Here is an 18,659-nt window from a genome sequence, read left to right on the forward strand (position 1 = left end):
CTGATGGACTGGACAAATTCATGCCAGGTATCTTAAAGGCTCAGGGACCATCAGCCCTGGGAACATTCCTCCTAAGGACAGTTTTGAGTTATGCCTCTCAGTTGCATTTTGGCATGTGGCAATTAGTTTTTGTGACACGCTCTCTCTCCCTGGAGATATATATATAAAAATGTATAAAAATTGCAGTGCTGTGATTTTTGGTCCTTCAGCCACTTCAAACACATAAACCACATTGTGCAACCGTTTTGTGTTTCTGCAAGAACCATTCAGACCCTGGACTTGAAGTTATGTTTTCTGAGGAAGTCATTTAGAAACCGGACAGGGTGACCTAACTTCTTGAAAACAACAAAAAAAAAAAACCCCAACAAAAAAAAAACTGCCCAGAAAAAGAGATCTGGGCAAAACATCCTGTACTGAGTATAATAGTGTGCTTGGAGACATTGCATGGTCAGGTCAGCTCTGCCTTAGGGGTAAAAACAAGTCCTTCAGCAGTTTAATGGGAAACAGAATTGGAAGAGAGGATTTGCCCTCTTTGCTGTCAGGATAAGGCCTGGCAATGGCTTCATCGAGGCTTTTCCCAGCCTTCTGTGATTGCAATCATCCCTGAAGCCTCCCACGATGCTCCTCTGACCTGGGGGGATCAGTCAGGGCTTCCCTCCTGAGCTCCAAGCAGAAACCCAGCAGTAGGGTGTCCATCATGAGAAGAACCAGTCTCCACCAAAATCCCGCTCAGGGTGAGCTCCAAAGACCCTCCAGAAAGCACTAGACCAGCATTCACGGGCAGTTTCAGAGCTGCCCATCACCCTGTCCAGGTCCGGCCTGAAATATTCTCCATGAAGAATTCCTCTCCATCTACCTTCATGGATACCTTCACTCAGCAAAACAGACATTGATTCTGCTCGCAGACCCGAGCTGACTTTGCATCTCAGTGGTTTTAGTCTTTGAAGTTTCAAAGCCCTTTAAAATATCTCTGCATGGAAAAATCAATGGGATTTTATTTTTAAAGATAATCTTGCTGTTATGTGAAAAAAAAAACCAGAAACCCAAACAAAATCAGAGTTGAATGGACTGAAAAGAGGATGAGGGGAGAAACCTCAGGACTGTATGGCACCAAGCTCTCCCCTCTCCTGTGCCTCCAGCCGCTGTAGCTGTGGTAACCCTCTGCCTCAGTGACTTCTTCTGAGCTCAATTCCCCCCTGCCACAAGGGGTGAGGTGATTAAATTCACCAGCATTTGTGAAAAATAGCAGAAAAACCCAAAATCTTCCCCACAAAAATGACAGAGAAATCTTGAGCCTTGAAGACTGGCTGTCGTCTTTTGCTCTACGACCTAGTGAGACTCCCTAAGGACTCAGGTAATTGGCTTTCAACTACACCCAATATAGCATCGAATTGGTGACAACGCTGTCACTATCGAAAAGGTGCAGTTATTCAACGAAAGGAGAATGAACCAGCCCATGGTTCTGCAAAGAGCTCCTCAGACGCTCAGCTGGAGAGGACCTGGGGTTGCCCTGAGTCCAGCAGGACACGTACAGCATTGCATGGCTGTAAGACTTCGAAGAAGCAAGGTACATATGACTGGCTCTGGTTTGTGTTAAAATTAAATGAAGACAACAAAGAGAAGGAGGAATCTGATCTCTCAACTTACCAAGTCACTACCGACTCTCCTAAGTGAATGAAAGCATCATTTCCTGCACACGCTTGCAGCGACATGCTAAGAGAAGCTCATGTTGTGTGCGTATTGCATGTGTACGAAGAAAATCCCCAAACTTATGGCTGCATAACAAGGGAAAAAGCGTTTTCCATCTTCTTCTCCATTTATTCTCCCAGCAGTCTTTGATCTGCTCCCACATCGTACCGCCTCTGGCTCCCCCAGTGCCTCAAGCTCCCACTTCGCTGTAGCCCATTCCCACAGCAAACCACTCCATACCTGTCATCTCTGTGTGTTTAAACAAGAGCATCTTGAAAGCTGATGTTCACATGCCAAACGACATGCTCCGTTGAACATAGCAATCGCCCTCCAGCTAGACCAAGAGTCGGCTTACTTTTGGTTTCCTGCTTCCTTGCGATATGTGAGAAAAGAGCACAAAACTTCCAAAATGTCCTTTTTGTAGAAAAGAAGATGGAAATATTAACTTGTTCCTGATGCAAGCTGAGCACTCGCTTTTTCTGATATCACTGCGGTCGATGTTGATTATTATTTCCCCTTTGCAGATGCTCGTCTGATCTAAATGTTTACACCTTTTCTTTTTTTCTTTTGAGTGTTGCTACACTTCTCCAATAGTACCTTTCAGCAGACCACCAGTTGCTCAAGGGATGTGATCATACCATCATTGTAACATGGGATTTTTAAATATGCCACTGTCACTATACAAAGAGAAAAGGATTATCCACCACCTCCATAGCCAAGGATCATGGATCCTCCTCTGCAAACCACTGAGCAAGCAAACAAGGAGCTGAGGAGCCCCTCTGGTGGTGACACAGCCATGGGTAGGAGGCAAGAGGCCATGAACATCTGCAGGTGAGCTCAAGGTCAATGTGCTAATCTCGCACAGGCAGCACTGGTCCCACCACCAGAAGATCTCAGCTTCTACTGCATACAGCCTCACACCCCTTCCCAGCTTTAAGAAGGGGAAAAAAAGGGACCTTCACACAGGGTTACCCATGGCTCAGCGGTTTGGGTGCTCCAGGACAAAGGGAACCTGACTTCATGCCTATGTTGGTGAGTCGAGCTGGTCCTCTGGGCAGCCCTCTGGTCATGAGACTGCTGTGCAAAGTGACGACCATCTCCTGCCGCCTGTGGTTCCCACCACAACCAACTTTTGGGGCTTCTCCAAGGGGCTTAACAAAGCCCACTCCTCTGGCTGCCTGCCATGGACCTGTCAGAGGGTGGAGGAACCATCTCCCTGCATGACCCCAGACACCCAACAGCAAGACAAGGAGGAGCCGGGTGAACTTACATCAGGGTCAGGGGGCGTTACAGGATGCGTGGCCTAAATCATTGCTTAGGACATATGTTTTCAGTGAATAAATTCAATCAACGACAGGGTTTAAGCCAACTAGATGCCATTTCTTGCCTAAATGGGGACTAATACCCAAAGCTTTGCAGGCTGCTGCGTGCCAAGCTCTGAGCGTGAGCATCGAGTCCCCCTTTCCTCCATCTCTGCTGCCCCCGTTACACACATGCATTTATCATGGACATAATAAACAAATTATTTCCAGGAAGACTGAGGTTCATAGCTGCTTTAAGACCTGGGATTTGTTTCTCTTGAAGGTTTGCTCTGGGCTCTGGGAGTTTCACTGACAGAAGTTAAATACCTCAGAAGCTGAAAGTTAAACTTGCGTTGCAACATCCCCGTCCCGGATGCACGTCCAATGGCATTTCTTCCACGGGGAGCACCCCATCCATATGCAAATACATTTTGTAAACAGAAATGCTATCGATGCCTTCCGCAGAAATAGAAACTCCTCTTTACCAGGCCAGTAATCCAAGAGGGGGATTAGAGAAAGCCGGAGGTATTTACCTTGATACTGAGAAATGGGTTCCTGCAGAGCGTTTTCCGGGACCCATCCGGGTAGCTGCTCTTTGTCGCGGTACTCGTCATTCTGTCAGGTCTCCTTTATCCGCCTGCCAAAATAATAAATTCAGCACAAAGCTAAGTTGCTCTGCCTGAATTCGCCTTGCTCAGCACAGCAAAATCCTGTCGTGCTTTGCAAACACCCACACAGCAGGCGCAGGGTCGTCGTAAGCAATTATTAATTATTCCTGTTTTTCATTTTCTTTTAGCATTTCGCTTCTGCAAAGCAAAAAAGCAGCCTGCAAAACACTAACACGCTCATCACCAGGGCACCTGAGAGGTTAAAAATTATCAATCATTTCACTCCAAAGCAACAAAGCAGCGCTGAGCCAGGATCTTGGTGTGCCTAAATCCCAGCCACACCAGAGCACAACTGGGGCTGGCGCTGTTCAACATAACCAAGGCCAATATTGTTTAAACATTATCTGAATGGGTACTGTTTAACGCCCTTATCAATGACCTGGGTGGTGATGGGGCAGCCAGTTGGCAGGAGATGCAAGACTGGGAGGCAGGACTGCCACAGCCGATGATCGTTGTGCTGCTCTCCGTAGGGACCCGAACGGGCTGGAGAACCTCATGAAGTTCAAGCAGGAGAAGTGCAAAGTCCTGCAGCTGGGGAGGAGCAACCCCAGTCACCAGCACTGGCTGGGGTCCAACCAGCTCTGCAGAGAATGACCTTGGGTTGGACACGAGCCACCAACGCTCATGGCATGGCAAGCCAGCCGGGCTGCACTAAGAGGAGTGTTGACATGATCTCCAGAGTTCCCTTCCAACCTCAGCCATTCTGTGGTCCTGTAATAATAATTTCAATACCCCTAGGAGGAAGGAGTGCAATCTTTACTGTCCCAAACTGTGGGACTCTGATTGCTCTGATTAACTCCTTCATATCCTTGAACTACACAAGACATCTTGGCTTCTTTTTGTCTGGTATCAACCACACACCTAGATGGACCATCCCAATTAGTAAACAGGTTTCCAGATCCCCTAATCCCACCCTGAACCTCAGGCACAGGGAGCATCCTGGGGTCCTCACACGGTGCCTGGGGCCAGCTCTGCTCTCCACCGTGCTGGTGTGAATCTCCTTGAGCCTCATTTCCTTCCCCTTCTTTCCTTCCTTGCAGCTCCACAAACCCCAGAGGACCTTCTCTGATTTGGTTAGATACAGCTGAGGCCAGGATCCAGCCTTCACGTCATATATTGCTCTATGTCAAGTTGTCTTAGCTTTCTAGGTATGTTTTTAATTACTCAGTGACACCAGAGTTGAAGGTCAATGCTATGGAGTTAGAAAAATACCCACAGCATTGAAGAGAAGGGAAAAGCAGTTGAGAGGAAAACCCAGCTGGGCATTAGCTCAGCTCTTGGTGCTGGAGCAGCCTTGGGCCAAATGTGAGGGATCTGCTCAGACATGAAGAACCCACAAAGGCGAGGCCAAACTCACCAGCTGCAGCTGAGGTCCCATTTACTGCTAAATGTCCTTATGGGATGCAACTGGTTTCAGCTCCCCATCACACAAGGCTGATGGTTGCAAGAGGGCAAGACGTACAGAAGAGTGCACATGAGATCATGCAGCTTCGGAGATGCTGGCTGGCCAGATGGCCTTCCCAAGAGCAGGCTATAGACAACCAAAGCTCTGCCTAAATGAGGGTGGGTTTTGGGGACTGTGGGCTTGAAGCAGGAGGCACAGACAGCTCCTGCCTGCAGGAGAGGATCATAGAATCAGAGAATTGTCCAGGTTGGAAGAGACCTTTCAGATCATCAAGTCCAACCATCAACCTAAGACTGCCAAGACCACCCATGTCCCTCAGCACCACGTCTGCCCGGCTTGTAAATACCTTCAGGGATGGCGACTCCACCACTGCCCTGGGCAGCCTCTTCCAATGCTTGACAACCATTTCAATGAAGAAATTTTTCCTAATATCCATCCTAAACCTCCCCTAGTGAAACTTGAGGCCGTTTCCTCTTGTCCTATCACCTGTTCCTTGGGAGAAGAGCCCGACCCCCCCTGGCTACCCCCTTCTTTCAGGGAGTTGTAGAGAGTGAGAAGGTCTCCCCTCAGCCTCCTTTTCTCCAGGGTCCAGCAAATCCTTCTCCATCCCTCCATACGCTGGGTCTCTGATGGATTAAAGCCTTCCTTTCCTGCCTCTCATTTTCACCCATTGTGTTTTTTGAATCCTTCCACATGTGCTTTCTGCCTCTCAACCACCACCTAAATTTAACCGCACCAAGAAATGTAAATCTGTGGGAAGCCACCTTCCCCCTGCCTGCACCACTGACCTCCTTCCCTTTGGACCTGCTCTCCCTCCTCCCTTCTCACTGGCTACATCTGTGGAATGAATGATGTGCGGGAGGACGATGTCTTTGTTGGGTTTTTAGTGCCCAGGCATCCTGCTCAGGAAGCTGTATTGTTTGGAGGCACGTTAAACCCATTAGGCTTTAGCTTGTTGTTCAGTACACTCTAATAGATGTTTCCATCTCAGCGGCATCTGCGAGCTCTGCAGCAAATGGGGTGAAAGGCTTTCCATCATTATTTCACCTAATTCTATTTTCCCCACAACGAGAGGCAAAGGAGCAAGTACCGTAGCCTCAAACAAATTAACAAATGTACAGGTTGATGTAAATTCTGGCAAGAGGATACTGTCTTAACTGCGGCGTTTATACAACCCTTAAATGCCCTGCACTGGAGAGGTAAATTCAAGGGGAGGTTCTGCATGTGGCTGAGTTACGAGCTCCAGCGCGTTCTCTGCAAAAACCAATTGCTGCCCTCAGCCCCATTTCAAGACAAGGAGATATTGCTACAACAAAATACAGGATGGGATCAATAAAGTATATTTGACCATAAATTAAAGCCTCCATGAAAAGCTCCACTGAACCTCTGGAGGGTTAAGCAGCGCCGGAGCAAAAGCACCTGCCTGTCTCCAGACCACGGCGTCCAATATCTCCTGTCTCTGGGAGCAGCCCTGTGATGAATTATTTGCAGCTACCGACTTTGCTGCTGGAGCCTCTTGAAAGCTCAGGGGCTCCACAGGGAAAAGAGGAAGGGTGCCAGGGTAGAGAGGGAGGAAAGCAAAAGGAGTCTGAGCCCAGTTTTGCAGGGATGGGCACGTTCATGGAGCTTTAATGCCCTTCTTTCCCTGGTTAACTCTATTAATGTCTTTCCTGGCCCTTCTCACCAAAGATATGCTCAAGCAGACCTGCAAACAGCAAGTCCTGTGTTCTCTAGGAGTATTTTGGTCTCCCTGCCCATCCTTTCCAGCCCCTCCTTTAAATGTGTTCATCCTTTAACCCTCCAGGGTGTCCAGGAGCCTCCTACACCTGGAATTAGTCCAACCTCTTCCCTAATGAGTTTTCATAGACTTCTTGTAGAAAAAAATAGTAGAAAGCACTGGTAGGAATGTTTTCGCTAATCCCTGCCCAAGCAGGGTGTAAAAGTCCCTCACGCTTCACCGTGCACCATAATGACCCCAAATTTCCCACACTGCCACAGAGGAACTCAGTTCCTTTTTCTGCGGGGGAGTCCCCTGCATGAAGGAGAACCTGCATCGTCTCTCAGCAGCTGATGGCCAAGGTTGAGTCCCCAACATAATAAGGACATGGACCTGTTGGAGCGGGGCCAGAGTAGGCTCCGGAGATGCTGGGAGGGCTGGAGCCCCTCTGCTGGGAGGACGGGCTGAGAGAGTTGGGGGGGTTCAGCCTGGAGAAGGCTCCGCGGAGACCTTGGAGCCCCTTCCAGTCCCTCAAGGGGCTCCAGGAAAGCTGGGGAGGGACTCTGGATGAGGGAGGGGAGCCATAGGACGAGGGGGAAGGGGTTTCCACTGCAAGAGGGGAGATTGGGCTGAGATCTCGGGCAGAAATTCTTGGCTGTGAGGGTGGTGAGCCCCTGGCCCAGGTTGCCCAGAGAAGCTGTGGCTGCCCCATCCCTGGAGGGGTTCAAGATCAGGTTGGACGGGGCTTGGAGCAAGCTGGTCTGGTGGGAGGTGTCCCTGCCCAGGGCAGGGGGGTGGCACTGGGTGGCCTTTAAGGTCCCATCCAACCTATACCATTCTATGATTCACGGCCAAGCCTGACTCCATCCCACCATGCACACCCTCATCTCACCTTCAGCAAGGTTTCCTACTTCCATTTCACACCTGAGAGCATGCACTGCCTTCGAAAGAGGGAGGGTGGGTGAGCCACGGAGAGACCCAAGGGGATACACTCAGCAGAGATCTGAAATGCTGCAAAGGTTGCCAGCAGTTAAAAATGATAGTAACCTATTGCATTCAGATACCGTTGAACCACAATGCTGCTTTAAGAAGAAAATGAAACAGAAAAGTACTTTGATCCAGCAGAAGGGGCAATGACCAGTGCAAATAGAAAGGCAGATAAGACTTAATTGATAAAAATCAAATTGCATGAAGATAGCAGCGTGCCAAGGTCAGTCTGGTTCTTGTTTCCTTCAACTGGGTCAAGCCCAGCCGTGGCAGCACACTCCAGGGATGGCACTTGCTTGGGGATAGCCATGTTTTTCTCCTAGGGAATGGACATCTATAGATGGAAAGAAGGATTATTTTCAATTAATGCAATTTCTCCTAGGTAAGGCCAAGAGGTCTCACCAAATCTGCTCCTCTGGAGGAAGGAGGCAGAGCTGGTGCTGCAGGATTAGTGCTGAGGCTGGGTACGGCAGGGGAAGGAGGCAGAAGGGAGCGATGAGATAGCAAATCCCAGAAGATACACCTGCATCAGGGTAAGGAGAGAAGAGAGCAAAAAAGACCAAATCCCAAGGTGATTGGTGTGAGGGGGGATGTGCCCGGGTCAGGTCTGCAGCCCTGGGGTCCCTGGTGGCCCAAAGACCCTCCAGCATCCCAGGAAGAGGATGTACGGTGGGGATCACTATTGCTCCAAGCATCCCCGCGCGTCCACGGTGGCACCCACAGAGAATGCAGGGGCCACGCCAGGGCCACAGGAAAAGGGGAGAAATAGTCAACCCCGAAGTGCCACCCCTTGATTTTGGAGAGCCTGACCCACTCCCAGACCAGGACCTGCACCCGCATCCTGACCTCAACTCCGGAGCAAGCTGCTTCCCACCTTTGTGCCTCAGTTTCCCCAAGAACAAGCCAGGGAAGAGACACCACCTGCCCCTATAAAGTCTTTGGGGAGCAGCAGATAAGCTGGGACAGGTAAATGCTGCGGCTTGCATCAGCGGGGGTGGACTTAGCACAGCGGATGCCATTCCCTGAACATGCTGTGGAGGAAAGGGAGCTGCAAAGAGCCTTGTTTACTCCTTCCTGCAATTTCTGCAGGCTGCACTCAGCTGTGCCTGAGAAGGAACTTTGTCCTAGACAATAAAGCATGAGCTGAGATGCTGCTGCAAGAGCTGGGACTCCAGCTAGGGAATGCTGTCTAGACGGTTGGGGTGGTTGAAGAACCAGGCTGTGGCCATGGGCAAGTCCCTGCCCGCAGGACTGAGGGCAGAGGATGGTCCGAGCTGCCTTCAGACCCAAGGGCAGCCCAGCAGCAACCCTTCTCCTTCCTGAGTCCCCTCCAGCCATCCCAAAAACACGGGTTCTGCATGTTGGTCTATTGGCGACGGTAATCACGAACTCATAGAATGGTTTGGGTTGGAAGGGACCTTTAAAGGCCATCTAGTCCATCTTCCCCTGCCATGACATCTTCAACTAGATCAGGTTGCTCAGAGCCCCGTCCAACCTGACCGTGATGGGACATTTCTGCAAAGCTGGAGTAGATGCCACTGCCTGGCTTCAGTCCTCTGCTCCTGGTGAGACACTAAGCAGGACAACATGGCCGCTGGAAGCCTGCTTGGTGAGCTGGTGGCCTCTTGCTGACCAAAGGCGATGAGCTTATCCCATGCATGGATGGGAAGGGATGTCTGAGAAACACAGCGGTGGGGCAAGTAGTGGTGGCAAAGGCATGTTTCTCCCTGAACACCTGCTGATGGACATGACTTAGGAGTGGGATCTCTTCCTCCTGGGATGATCTTCACCATGGATGTCAAGCAGGCCAGTGTCTGCTCCCCACTACACTTTCACGCCTCGCTAGCGCACAGAGCAGCCCAGTTCTGCTCTGAGAAACCCCTCCGAGAACCTCCATCCAAACGCTTCACCGTTCGTCCTCCCTTCTTCCCCTCCTCGACTGCAGGGAGCGAAGCCCCACAGCGCAGCAGCGTTTCTGCACTGCTCTGTCACGCCCAGCCGTACCCACCAGCTCCGACACAGCTGTATTCCCTTACACACTTCATCAGAGGGGAGAGGTGTTACCCCAGCGAGGTACTTATGATGTCAAATGCTGCTCTGCTGGAGCCCTCAATGATGCATTTCACCTTTTGTCCCCCAAATCACAGGAGCGTGAAACTCATTTGCTAGGGAGACACAGCCACCGAGAGGCAGGGTGACAGGCAGAGGTGACAGGAGCACCACGAGCGGAGTCACTGACCCTGGCACAAAGCCCTTTAAAGCCAGCGCTGCACCTTGATGAAGCAGAAAATTGCTTCCTTATACGCCTGCAAGTAAACTAAACTCTTGAGCAAAATTGCTTCTCGCATAAAATCCAGAGGGACTTGCCGTGCTCAATGGCGGTGCTTAGGAGCCTGGCGAGGCGCGCGGGTGGCTGGGTTTCACCGAGGGTGGCCTCTGGGAGACAGTGTTTTCGGTGCAGGGGCCCAGTGGAGCGGCTCATGCAGCGGGACCCCAACCAGCAGCTACCCAGCACCCACGGAATTGACCCATAGACTCCCGGGAAGGTGACGGATGGGTGGTCGTTCAGAGAGCAAAGTTGCCTGTTGCTGGCGATCCATCGGTTGATATTATTCCTTCAGCTACGGATGAAGGATTCGTCCTCAGAGACCTTTTTTCTCCACGTTGCTGTCCTGGGGCACAGCATCCCTGGGGAAGGTAGAGCCTGTCACGACAAGCCCCGGGTGTTGTGGGGACAGGGAGCTGAGCCGGGACACACCAGCAGGTCAGTCCCGCACCAGATGATGCCATAAAATATTGCCATTAATTACAGCCTTGCTTGCCTGACCTCTCATCACCGCTCCCAGGAGACAGTGACAAAGCGACAAAATGGGGGGCAACAGTCTGGGGAATAACCCCCCATCTGTACAGAGCTCGGCCAGATAATCCCATAAACCTTCGCAGCACAGATTAAGATCAGAGAATCACAGAATCTTCATGGTTGGAAAGGACCCTAAAGATCATCGAGTCCGACCAAACCCCTACAATCTCTGTCACTAGAGCATGCCCTGAAGTGCCACATCTAGACGTTTCTTAAATGCCTCTAGGGGATGCTCCACACGTGCTCCCAAGATGTCCTTTCTTTGATGCCAGGGCAGCCAAAGTACCCCAAAACCTCCCAGTTTCTCTGGGACATGTGCAATGGTCCTGGCTGCGATGTCAGGGGACCAGGCTCGGTGGCACCAGGGTCCTGTCCCATTCCTGAGGACGTAAATCTATTACAAAGCCTTTATTAATAGCAGTGAAGCTCCCGTTAACTGAAGAAGGAAAAGCACGCGCTGGGCTCAGCAGAGCTTGAGTAAACAACAGCGAATGTAACACAGCAAATTAAATCCCAGCAGGGGAGACAAAATACCAGCAAATATCCTGTAATCTGTCTGCCTTCTACTGAATTTCTAGAGAATTTACATTCACCGGTGGTAAAACTGGGAGAGTGTCGGCGTGCGTATTGATGAGCGTGCCTGTGTTAAATGGGAAGCTGGCTTGGGAAATGTGGGTGCAAAGATGTTTTGTAATCCAACGTATACACATCGTTCCCTGCCTGGAAAAAGATTGAGGGATAAAATGGATGTGTAGATGCGCCCAAAAGCTGTTTCCATCTTGCACCAACTGGCAAAAAGAAAGTGAAAATGAGATCAGCCCAGCTCAGTGACTCTTTGTAATGAGAAATGTGTCAGGGATGACACATCCCAGAAACCTCACAAGAAGCTAAACAAAAGGAAATCTGTTACTGAGAAGTTAAAAGATGAGAAGGAAGAGAAAAATTGGTGTTGAAACCCATGAAATGTAACCATGGTCGATGAGGGAGAGGCACCAGCCCTGCTCCGGTGTGAAGCACGACCGGGTGCTCTCCGGAGATCCCTGCTGGCCCTGACCCCCACTGACCTGGGAAGGATGAAGTCCTCCTCCCCATTTGCGTGATGAGGTCTCACAGACCTCCTTGGTGTGCCCTGCCAGATGCCGGAGTCTTCTTGGAGGGGTCCTCACCTGCTGCAGCACTGCAAGATGCAGTGAAGGGGTTGCATGGGGACTGTCCCCATGCACTGGATGACCCTTGTGGTGGTGGTTGCCATTGTCATAGGAGCATAGAATCATAGAATCACAGAAGGGTTTGGGTGGGAAGTGACCTTTAAAGGCCATCGAGTCCAACCCCCTGCCCTGGGCAGGGACATCTCCCACTAGATCAGGTTGCTCCAAGCCCCGGCCAACCTGGCCTTGAACCCCTCCACGGATGGGGCAGCCACAGCTTCTCTGGGCAACCTGGGCCAGGGGCTCATCGCCCTCACAGCGAAAAAATCTAGGAAAAATTCTATCTGGTCTAAATCTATTATACCCAGTCTAAACCTTCCCTCTTTTAGTTTAAAGCCATTGCCCCTCGTCCTATCACTACAGGCCCTGCTAAAAAGTCTGTCCCCATCACTCATCCTTGGGAAGAAGACAGTGTCCATCGCACGGGCTGGGGTGGCCTCGCCGGCAGGAGAGGAAAGCACCCAAGAGCAGAAGTGGCTCAGAGCGCAGGGGGAAAGAATCGCAGAGGTTACAGGCGAGGGAGGTTTTGCGGCCAAGATCCCCCTCTCAGCCAGCTACAGCAGCATCAAGGCTGGGAATCATAAAATGACACGAATCATTCACCTGGTTGCATTTTCAAAGGCTGCCCAGGGCTTGGGAGCCATCGGTACCCCCAGAGACCCCCCCCGTCTTGCCATCCTGCTGCTTCCTGAGCTCTCGTGGGATACATCCCGCTCCGTGCTAAAGCAGCGTCTCGTTACATCTCGGCGCGGCTCCTGCCCTTGGTTTCTCCCCGCGTGAACTCCGGGTTTGTTTGTGCTGGCTGTTGTGCTCTGGGTGAAAGCGGTTCAGCTCAAGGACACGTGAGACGTTTGCCAGACAGGGAGCTGCCGGCTTTGCAAGTTTTACTCCTTCTCCCTAAGATTTCATGCAGTATTTTGAATAAAAAAGTTAGCCCTCTCCTCCGGACCATGCCAGATGCTGAGCGTACCCTTGTACGGGGGATGAACAGATGTGGTGCGTACTACAAAAAGGCCATATCTTGTGTCCTCGGTGGGAATTTTCCATTTTAGCACCACCTCCTGTGTGTTTGGCAGGGAAATATTCCCTACTTCAAGCAGCTCGAAACCTCAGGATAGGAGTTAAAGTGATGAATTACGTACGAAAAGCCCTTTCCCCAGTGGGGACCGGCCTTTCCGTAGGCTGCAAACACGTGCTCAAGTCTATGAAGAACACATCTGCCAATGGAAGTCTGAAGGAAGGCGATCCCAAACCAGAGTTTTTCCTCATTTGGGGGTTTTATACACCACAAATACCTTCCTGATAATTTTTTTCCTCCTTACTTTACTGATGCTTGGGCAGGAGTGAAAACTGAGAAAAGGATGGGCTTTTTGCTCCGTGTTTCCAAAGAGCTGTAAGACTTTGCAGGGGCGTTTGCTGGAGGAAAGGGGTGAAAGCAAGAAAAAGGCAGGGGGTAGAGGGGCTCCAGCGACCGACGGATGCAGACACACACCGATGAGAAAAACTGACTTTTCGAAGGGGAAGCTGTTGCAAAATGAAGAGCAGGAGGCGCTGCAAAAGCCTTGTAAACGCAGCCTGAGTGAAAGCCCCAATAGCTCCCAGGAGCACAGTGTTCCTGCAGCAGTCCAGATGTTGCTTGCTATATATTTTCTACAACTTCTTTTAAAAAAAACCACCCAAACCCCAATATTTTCCACCTGCACACACCGTCTGCCCAGGACCGTGGACATGATCCCCCACGCTGATGCTGAGCATTGCATGAGGAGCACCTACACACCAGTTCACTTGCTTCCTACACATTTATTTCCACGGGACGTTCCAGGGCAGCTCTTTCCTCCCTCCAGATTAACCAGTAGATTAGCAATCAAGGCAACCCCAAATTTTGGGGAGAGACCAGTAAGTTTTACTTCACCGGGAGCTGGGAACGACGCCGGCCACCCGCACGCAAGAGAGATTGATGGAAGGGTAGGTGCAGAGAAACGCTGCCGCGATGGACGGGGAACTGAGAGTAGAGCTTAGGAGAAGTGAAAAAACTTCCTGACCCAGCAAAAAGAGAGGCAGAGAGGAGCTGGTTACAAACACCCAGGGGGAAACACTGAGGGTAGAAGAGAGTTGGCGACATTACGGGGTGATGTTGGGACAAAGAGCAAGCGCTGGAGCAAGCCCCAGCCCAGTGCGGCCATCGAGAGCTGAAGCTGGCACGGGAAAGGGAAGAAACATGGATATTTTGGGCAGCGGAGGGGATTAATTCACAGAATCATAGAATCATAGATTCATTTGGGTTGGAAGGAACCTTAAAGGTCGTCTTTTTCCACCCCCCTGCCATGGGCAGGGACGTCTCCCACTAGACGGACTAGACGTCATTCTTCCATTATTTAATGTTAACGGACTGCAGAAAGTCGTCTTTATTACAGAGGCATCTTGCTTCTCTTCTTTTTACTGCCAGGTGGTTTTTACACCATTTGAAGCAGCATCTCCTGCTCACCCCGAGAGCAGGTATGGACTGGCACACTCCAACGGATGAAGGAAGCCCAGTGAAAAAGGAGATTATTTTCTGGAAGTCCCCAGACCAGCGGCTGGAGCCACGTCTGGCCCCGGCTGAGCTGCTCGTCTGCAGCCCGGCACCCGGCCGGCGACGAGCCTGCTCTTGCATCCCTGGGAACAAACTTGTCCCGGGGTTTCTCCAGCCAGACGCCCACTATCGATCCCTCCCGGAGGAGATTTCAGAGCCTCGCAGTCTTTGAATCACGTTTCAAGCCAGAAATTCCCCGCGTTGCTCCCTGCGTCTTAGACCACTCTCTCCATTTCTTGTGAAAATTAACATTTTCAAAGCCTGGGGGCTAACGACAGGTCCCGAGATGGGGAATGAGGCTCCCAAACCATACCTTTGAGTCTACATTTAGCAAGGCAATGGCTGGAGACACCGAGCATTTAATCCCCACGATGGCTGGAGCCAGGGCATGTGCCGGAGGTTCAGGATAAAGACGGGATGTGCTGCCGAGCTGCAGCGAGAACACAGCGCACACCGGCACCCCCAGAGATGCACTGGGACCAAACTGGGAGACAGGAACCACAGAGAGGGTGGGTTGGGATTTATTTTTGACGAGACCAAGGTCCCCAGAGACCCCCGGGCTGCTGCAGGGGGAAGGGCAGCAAACCAAGCAGCCCAGGAAGGCCGATGGCTGGGTGAGGAGTGCTCGGGTGAGCCAGGACGAAGCATTTCAGAGCCTGGAAATGCCAGCAAAGGCAAGAACACTCAAAGAACAGGGGGGAAAATGAAGAGAAACTGGTGTATATCGCAAAATATACAGCTGCTGCCTGTGGGCGGTGATGCAGGTGGATGCCACGATGGATGCCACAGCAGGGAAGTGACGCTCCTTTCTAACGTTTTTCACCTTTTCGCCGTCTTCTGCCTGAACACAAGACATCAGAGACCAGTGCAGGGCAGAAAAAAAATAAAAAATGCAGTCATGAAATTTCTGCACACAACTGATAAAAGGCCTTTTGGAGCAGATCGATACGGCTTAGACCACAGATGAGAAATCGGATCCTGATGGGAGCTTGGATAAAGGATGCTCCGTTGCCCACTGGAGCTGTACCAGCAAACGACGGGCGAGCTGCACTGCGCTGCCTCAAACGGATGCTTTATCAGGTTATCAAACAGCTGGTAGGGTGAAATACAGACATGAATTTTGATAAGCTCCTGAAGCAGCTCAGCTCTGGCCTGTTTGTGTGGCTGGGTATCCTTCGTGCTGCTCATAACCAGCCCTAAATGTTTCTCTTTTTTGCCTCATTTGCCGTTGTTCTTTGATTTGCTCCAACATCCTTCAAAAGCAGCGTGGGCAGCAGGGCGAGGGGGGGATTCTGCCCCTCTGCTCCGCTCGGGGGAGACCCCCCTGCAGTGCTGCCTCCAGCTCTGGGGCCTCAGCACAGGAGAGACACGGAGCTGTTGGAGCGGGGCCAGAGGAGGCCCCGGAGATGCTGGGAGGGCTGGAGCCCCTCTGCTGGGAGGACGGGCTGAGAGAGTTGGGGGGGTTCAGCCTGGAGAAGAGAAGGCTCCAGGGAGACCTTGGAGCCCCTTCCAGTCCCTCAAGGGGCTCCAGGAAAGCTGGGGAGGGACTCTGGATGAGGGAGGGGAGCCATGGGACGAGGGGGAAGGGTTTTCCACTGCAAGAGGGGAGATGGAGCTGAGATCTCGGGCAGAAATTCTTGGCTGTGAGGGCGGTGAGCCCCTGGCCCAGGTTGCCCAGAGAAGCTGTGGCTGCCCCATCCCTGGAGGGGTTCAAGGCCAGGTTGGCCGGGGCTTGGAGCAAGCTGGTCTGGTGGGAGGTGTCCCTGCCCAGGGCAGGGGGTGGCACTGGGTGGCCTTTAAGGACCCTTCCCACCCAAACCATACTATGATCCTTGACTGGCATTTTCCTTTTTGCACTGGACCTGGAACACTAAGCACAGCAGTGAAGAGCTCAGGGCCTGCCCGGTTTGGACACGAAGCAGCAGGACCTGACAGCATCAAGGTCCAGAGATCCCATCCATTTCCCAGTGCACTGCAGGGATTCCAGCTGGAGAAAGCCCATGGCACGGCTGCAAACCCATGCACATGGTGAAAAGGTGCCTCAGACACGTATCCAGGCGAGAAAGGAGTGAGGGAGGGATGTGCCCTTCTGACACGATCATTGCTCAAAAAGCACCAGAGGTAGAAGAGATCTAAGGTACATCCATACACAGACCTTGCAGAGAGTCTTGGGCATAACGTGCCTCTTTAACGATGAGAAACCTGCAAACCTGCTCAGTAACAGGACCAGTAAGAAGTTTTACAGCCTCTGCAGGCGGACATAAAGCATCCTTGAGCAACCCTGAGCCCGTGCCCCGAGGCGTCCCCAAATAAATCACGGAATCATAGAATGGGTTGGGTTGGAAGGGACCTTAAAGATCATCTAGTTCCAAGCCCCCTGCCATGGGTAGGGATGTGCTGATGGATTTCATCAGGTCGCATGGGCTTATGTACCTTCAGGTTCCTTAGATGGTCTCTGCTCCCTCTTCCTACAGCCTGGATGTACTGCCACGGACGGGGCAGCCTTGCCCCTGTCTAACCTTGCCCCTGTCTAACCAGATCCGCAGGGGCTGGAAGCAGAGGGGTGCAACAGCCCCCGCCCAGGGTGGGAGGTCTCCCCCACCCCATCCCGGCACAGCCAGCCCCATTGTCCCCATGCCCTCCAGGGAAACTATAGCTGAAACCCAACAGAAGCAGCAAGCGTGGTCAAGGTGTGATCAGCTGGGCTGTGGGAAGCACAGAGCCTTCTCCCAGCTTTTAACCTCACCTCTATCTGCTAAAAATCAAGGTTTTCAGGAAGGACAGGCTTGGCCCATGGCTGTCTCCCAGGAGGCTATGCCCACCTCCAAGGCTTAGAGCATTGGCTGGTTTAACAAACATACTATTTGCAAGACCCATGAGAAACCAAGAATCCTAATCATAGAATGTTTTGGGTTGGAAGGGACCTTAAACACCACCTAGTTCCAACCCCCTGCCCTGGGCTCCAGGGCCAGCCCTCCACAGGGCTTGTCCCCAGACTAAGCCCTCACCTCCAGAACAGCAAATGTACATAACAAATAAGAGGGATGCAGCCCATCACCTTGGTCACTGGGCTATTTGCACCTTCCCCCTCAGCTTGCAGAGCTGCACAAAAGCTTTCCCCCTGCTGTTAACCCTTTCCTGCTCCCCGCCATCAATTTTCTCAGAGCCAGGAGGGTCACATCGGCTTTTTCTAACCAGCACGGGGCTCCTGCCTTGAACTGGTTCCTCTCCCAAGCAATGCACTGCTGGAGAAGCTTGGGTTTGGCCAGGGTTCCCCGGGTGGCACCGACACTGTCCCAGCCCAGGTACAGGTCAGGTCCATGCTTGCATGGCATCCTCCCTGACAGCCCGCCAAGACCTGGGGTGAGAAGAGGAGTTGACGTAAAAGAAGCAGCAAAACTGTAAAAGAAATGAACGGCGGCAGCCTCGGGGCTTGGGAAAAACTCCCTGCAAAGGGAGAAATCAGTGGAGCTGCTGTATTGGAAAAAAAAGACTCAAATAAATAAGGGCAAGCAAAGAGGAAGCAACAAAATACATGTGCAGAAAGCCAGCGTGGAACAGGCGCGGGTAACATTTGTAATCGCTCCTTGTTGGGTTTTTTGTTTGGTTTTTTTTTTTTTTTTCCTTTAGCTCTGAAGCCATTGGAAAAAATCCAGCTCCTGAGCCAAAACAGGTTCAAGGAGTTTTGCGAAACACCGCGGGAAGAAGCAGCCTGTGGAAACTTCACATCTCCCGAACCCCATCCCCGCCCGGCGGCTCGCAGGCGGGACCCCGCGCCCGCCCGGTACCCGGCTCGTCCTCGGCATCTCCCGGCCGCGGCCAGGAGCCAGCGCTGCCGTACTCACGGTTTCAAGGACTCTCCCGATCTCAATCCCACCGCGTTGGGAGCAAAAAGTTTTCCTCGGGGCCGGCGGCTGCTGGGGCCATTCACTACTTTTACTTCCCAGCCTGGAGGTGGGGATGGGTGTGTGGAGGTGGGGCTTAGGCTGCAATTTCAAAAGCCGGACTGCATTTTAATCAAAACTTTTGCAATCTCTTTCGATAGGATTTTTTTTTATTTGGGGGGTTTTTGTGTGGGTTTGTTTGTTTTTTTTTTCTCTTCTCCTGAAGTTGCAATCCAAAAAATGACAGAGCTGCCTATGCGGTTTGCTGAGACAGGGCTTTGCAAACTGCTTACACAGTCCCAGTCCAAACTGGGCTTGGCTTTGACTCCGTCTCCTGGCTCCCGTCCCCTCTCCCCTCCAACCAAGAG

At 51.7% G+C, this 18,659-nt stretch overlaps 1 protein-coding gene across 1 annotated transcript in view; it reads right to left on the bottom strand.

Moving 5' to 3' along the window:
- The window catches only part of SLCO2B1 (solute carrier organic anion transporter family member 2B1), a 62,858-nt gene extending 44,485 nt beyond the window's left edge, over positions 1–18,373 (bottom strand). The window contains exons 1-2 of the mRNA XM_063327956.1: positions 18,253–18,373; positions 3,524–3,627 (exon numbers count right to left, since the gene is read on the bottom strand). Coding sequence (XP_063184026.1) covers positions 3,524–3,604 — 81 coding nt within the window. The 5' untranslated portion in view covers positions 3,605–3,627; positions 18,253–18,373. The remainder of the gene's footprint in view (positions 1–3,523; positions 3,628–18,252) is intronic.
- Positions 18,374–18,659: the final 286 nt, after the last annotated feature.

This window comes from Chroicocephalus ridibundus, chromosome 1 (genome assembly GCF_963924245.1).
Source record: "Chroicocephalus ridibundus chromosome 1, bChrRid1.1, whole genome shotgun sequence".
Classification (NCBI taxonomy): domain Eukaryota; kingdom Metazoa; phylum Chordata; class Aves; order Charadriiformes; family Laridae; genus Chroicocephalus; species Chroicocephalus ridibundus.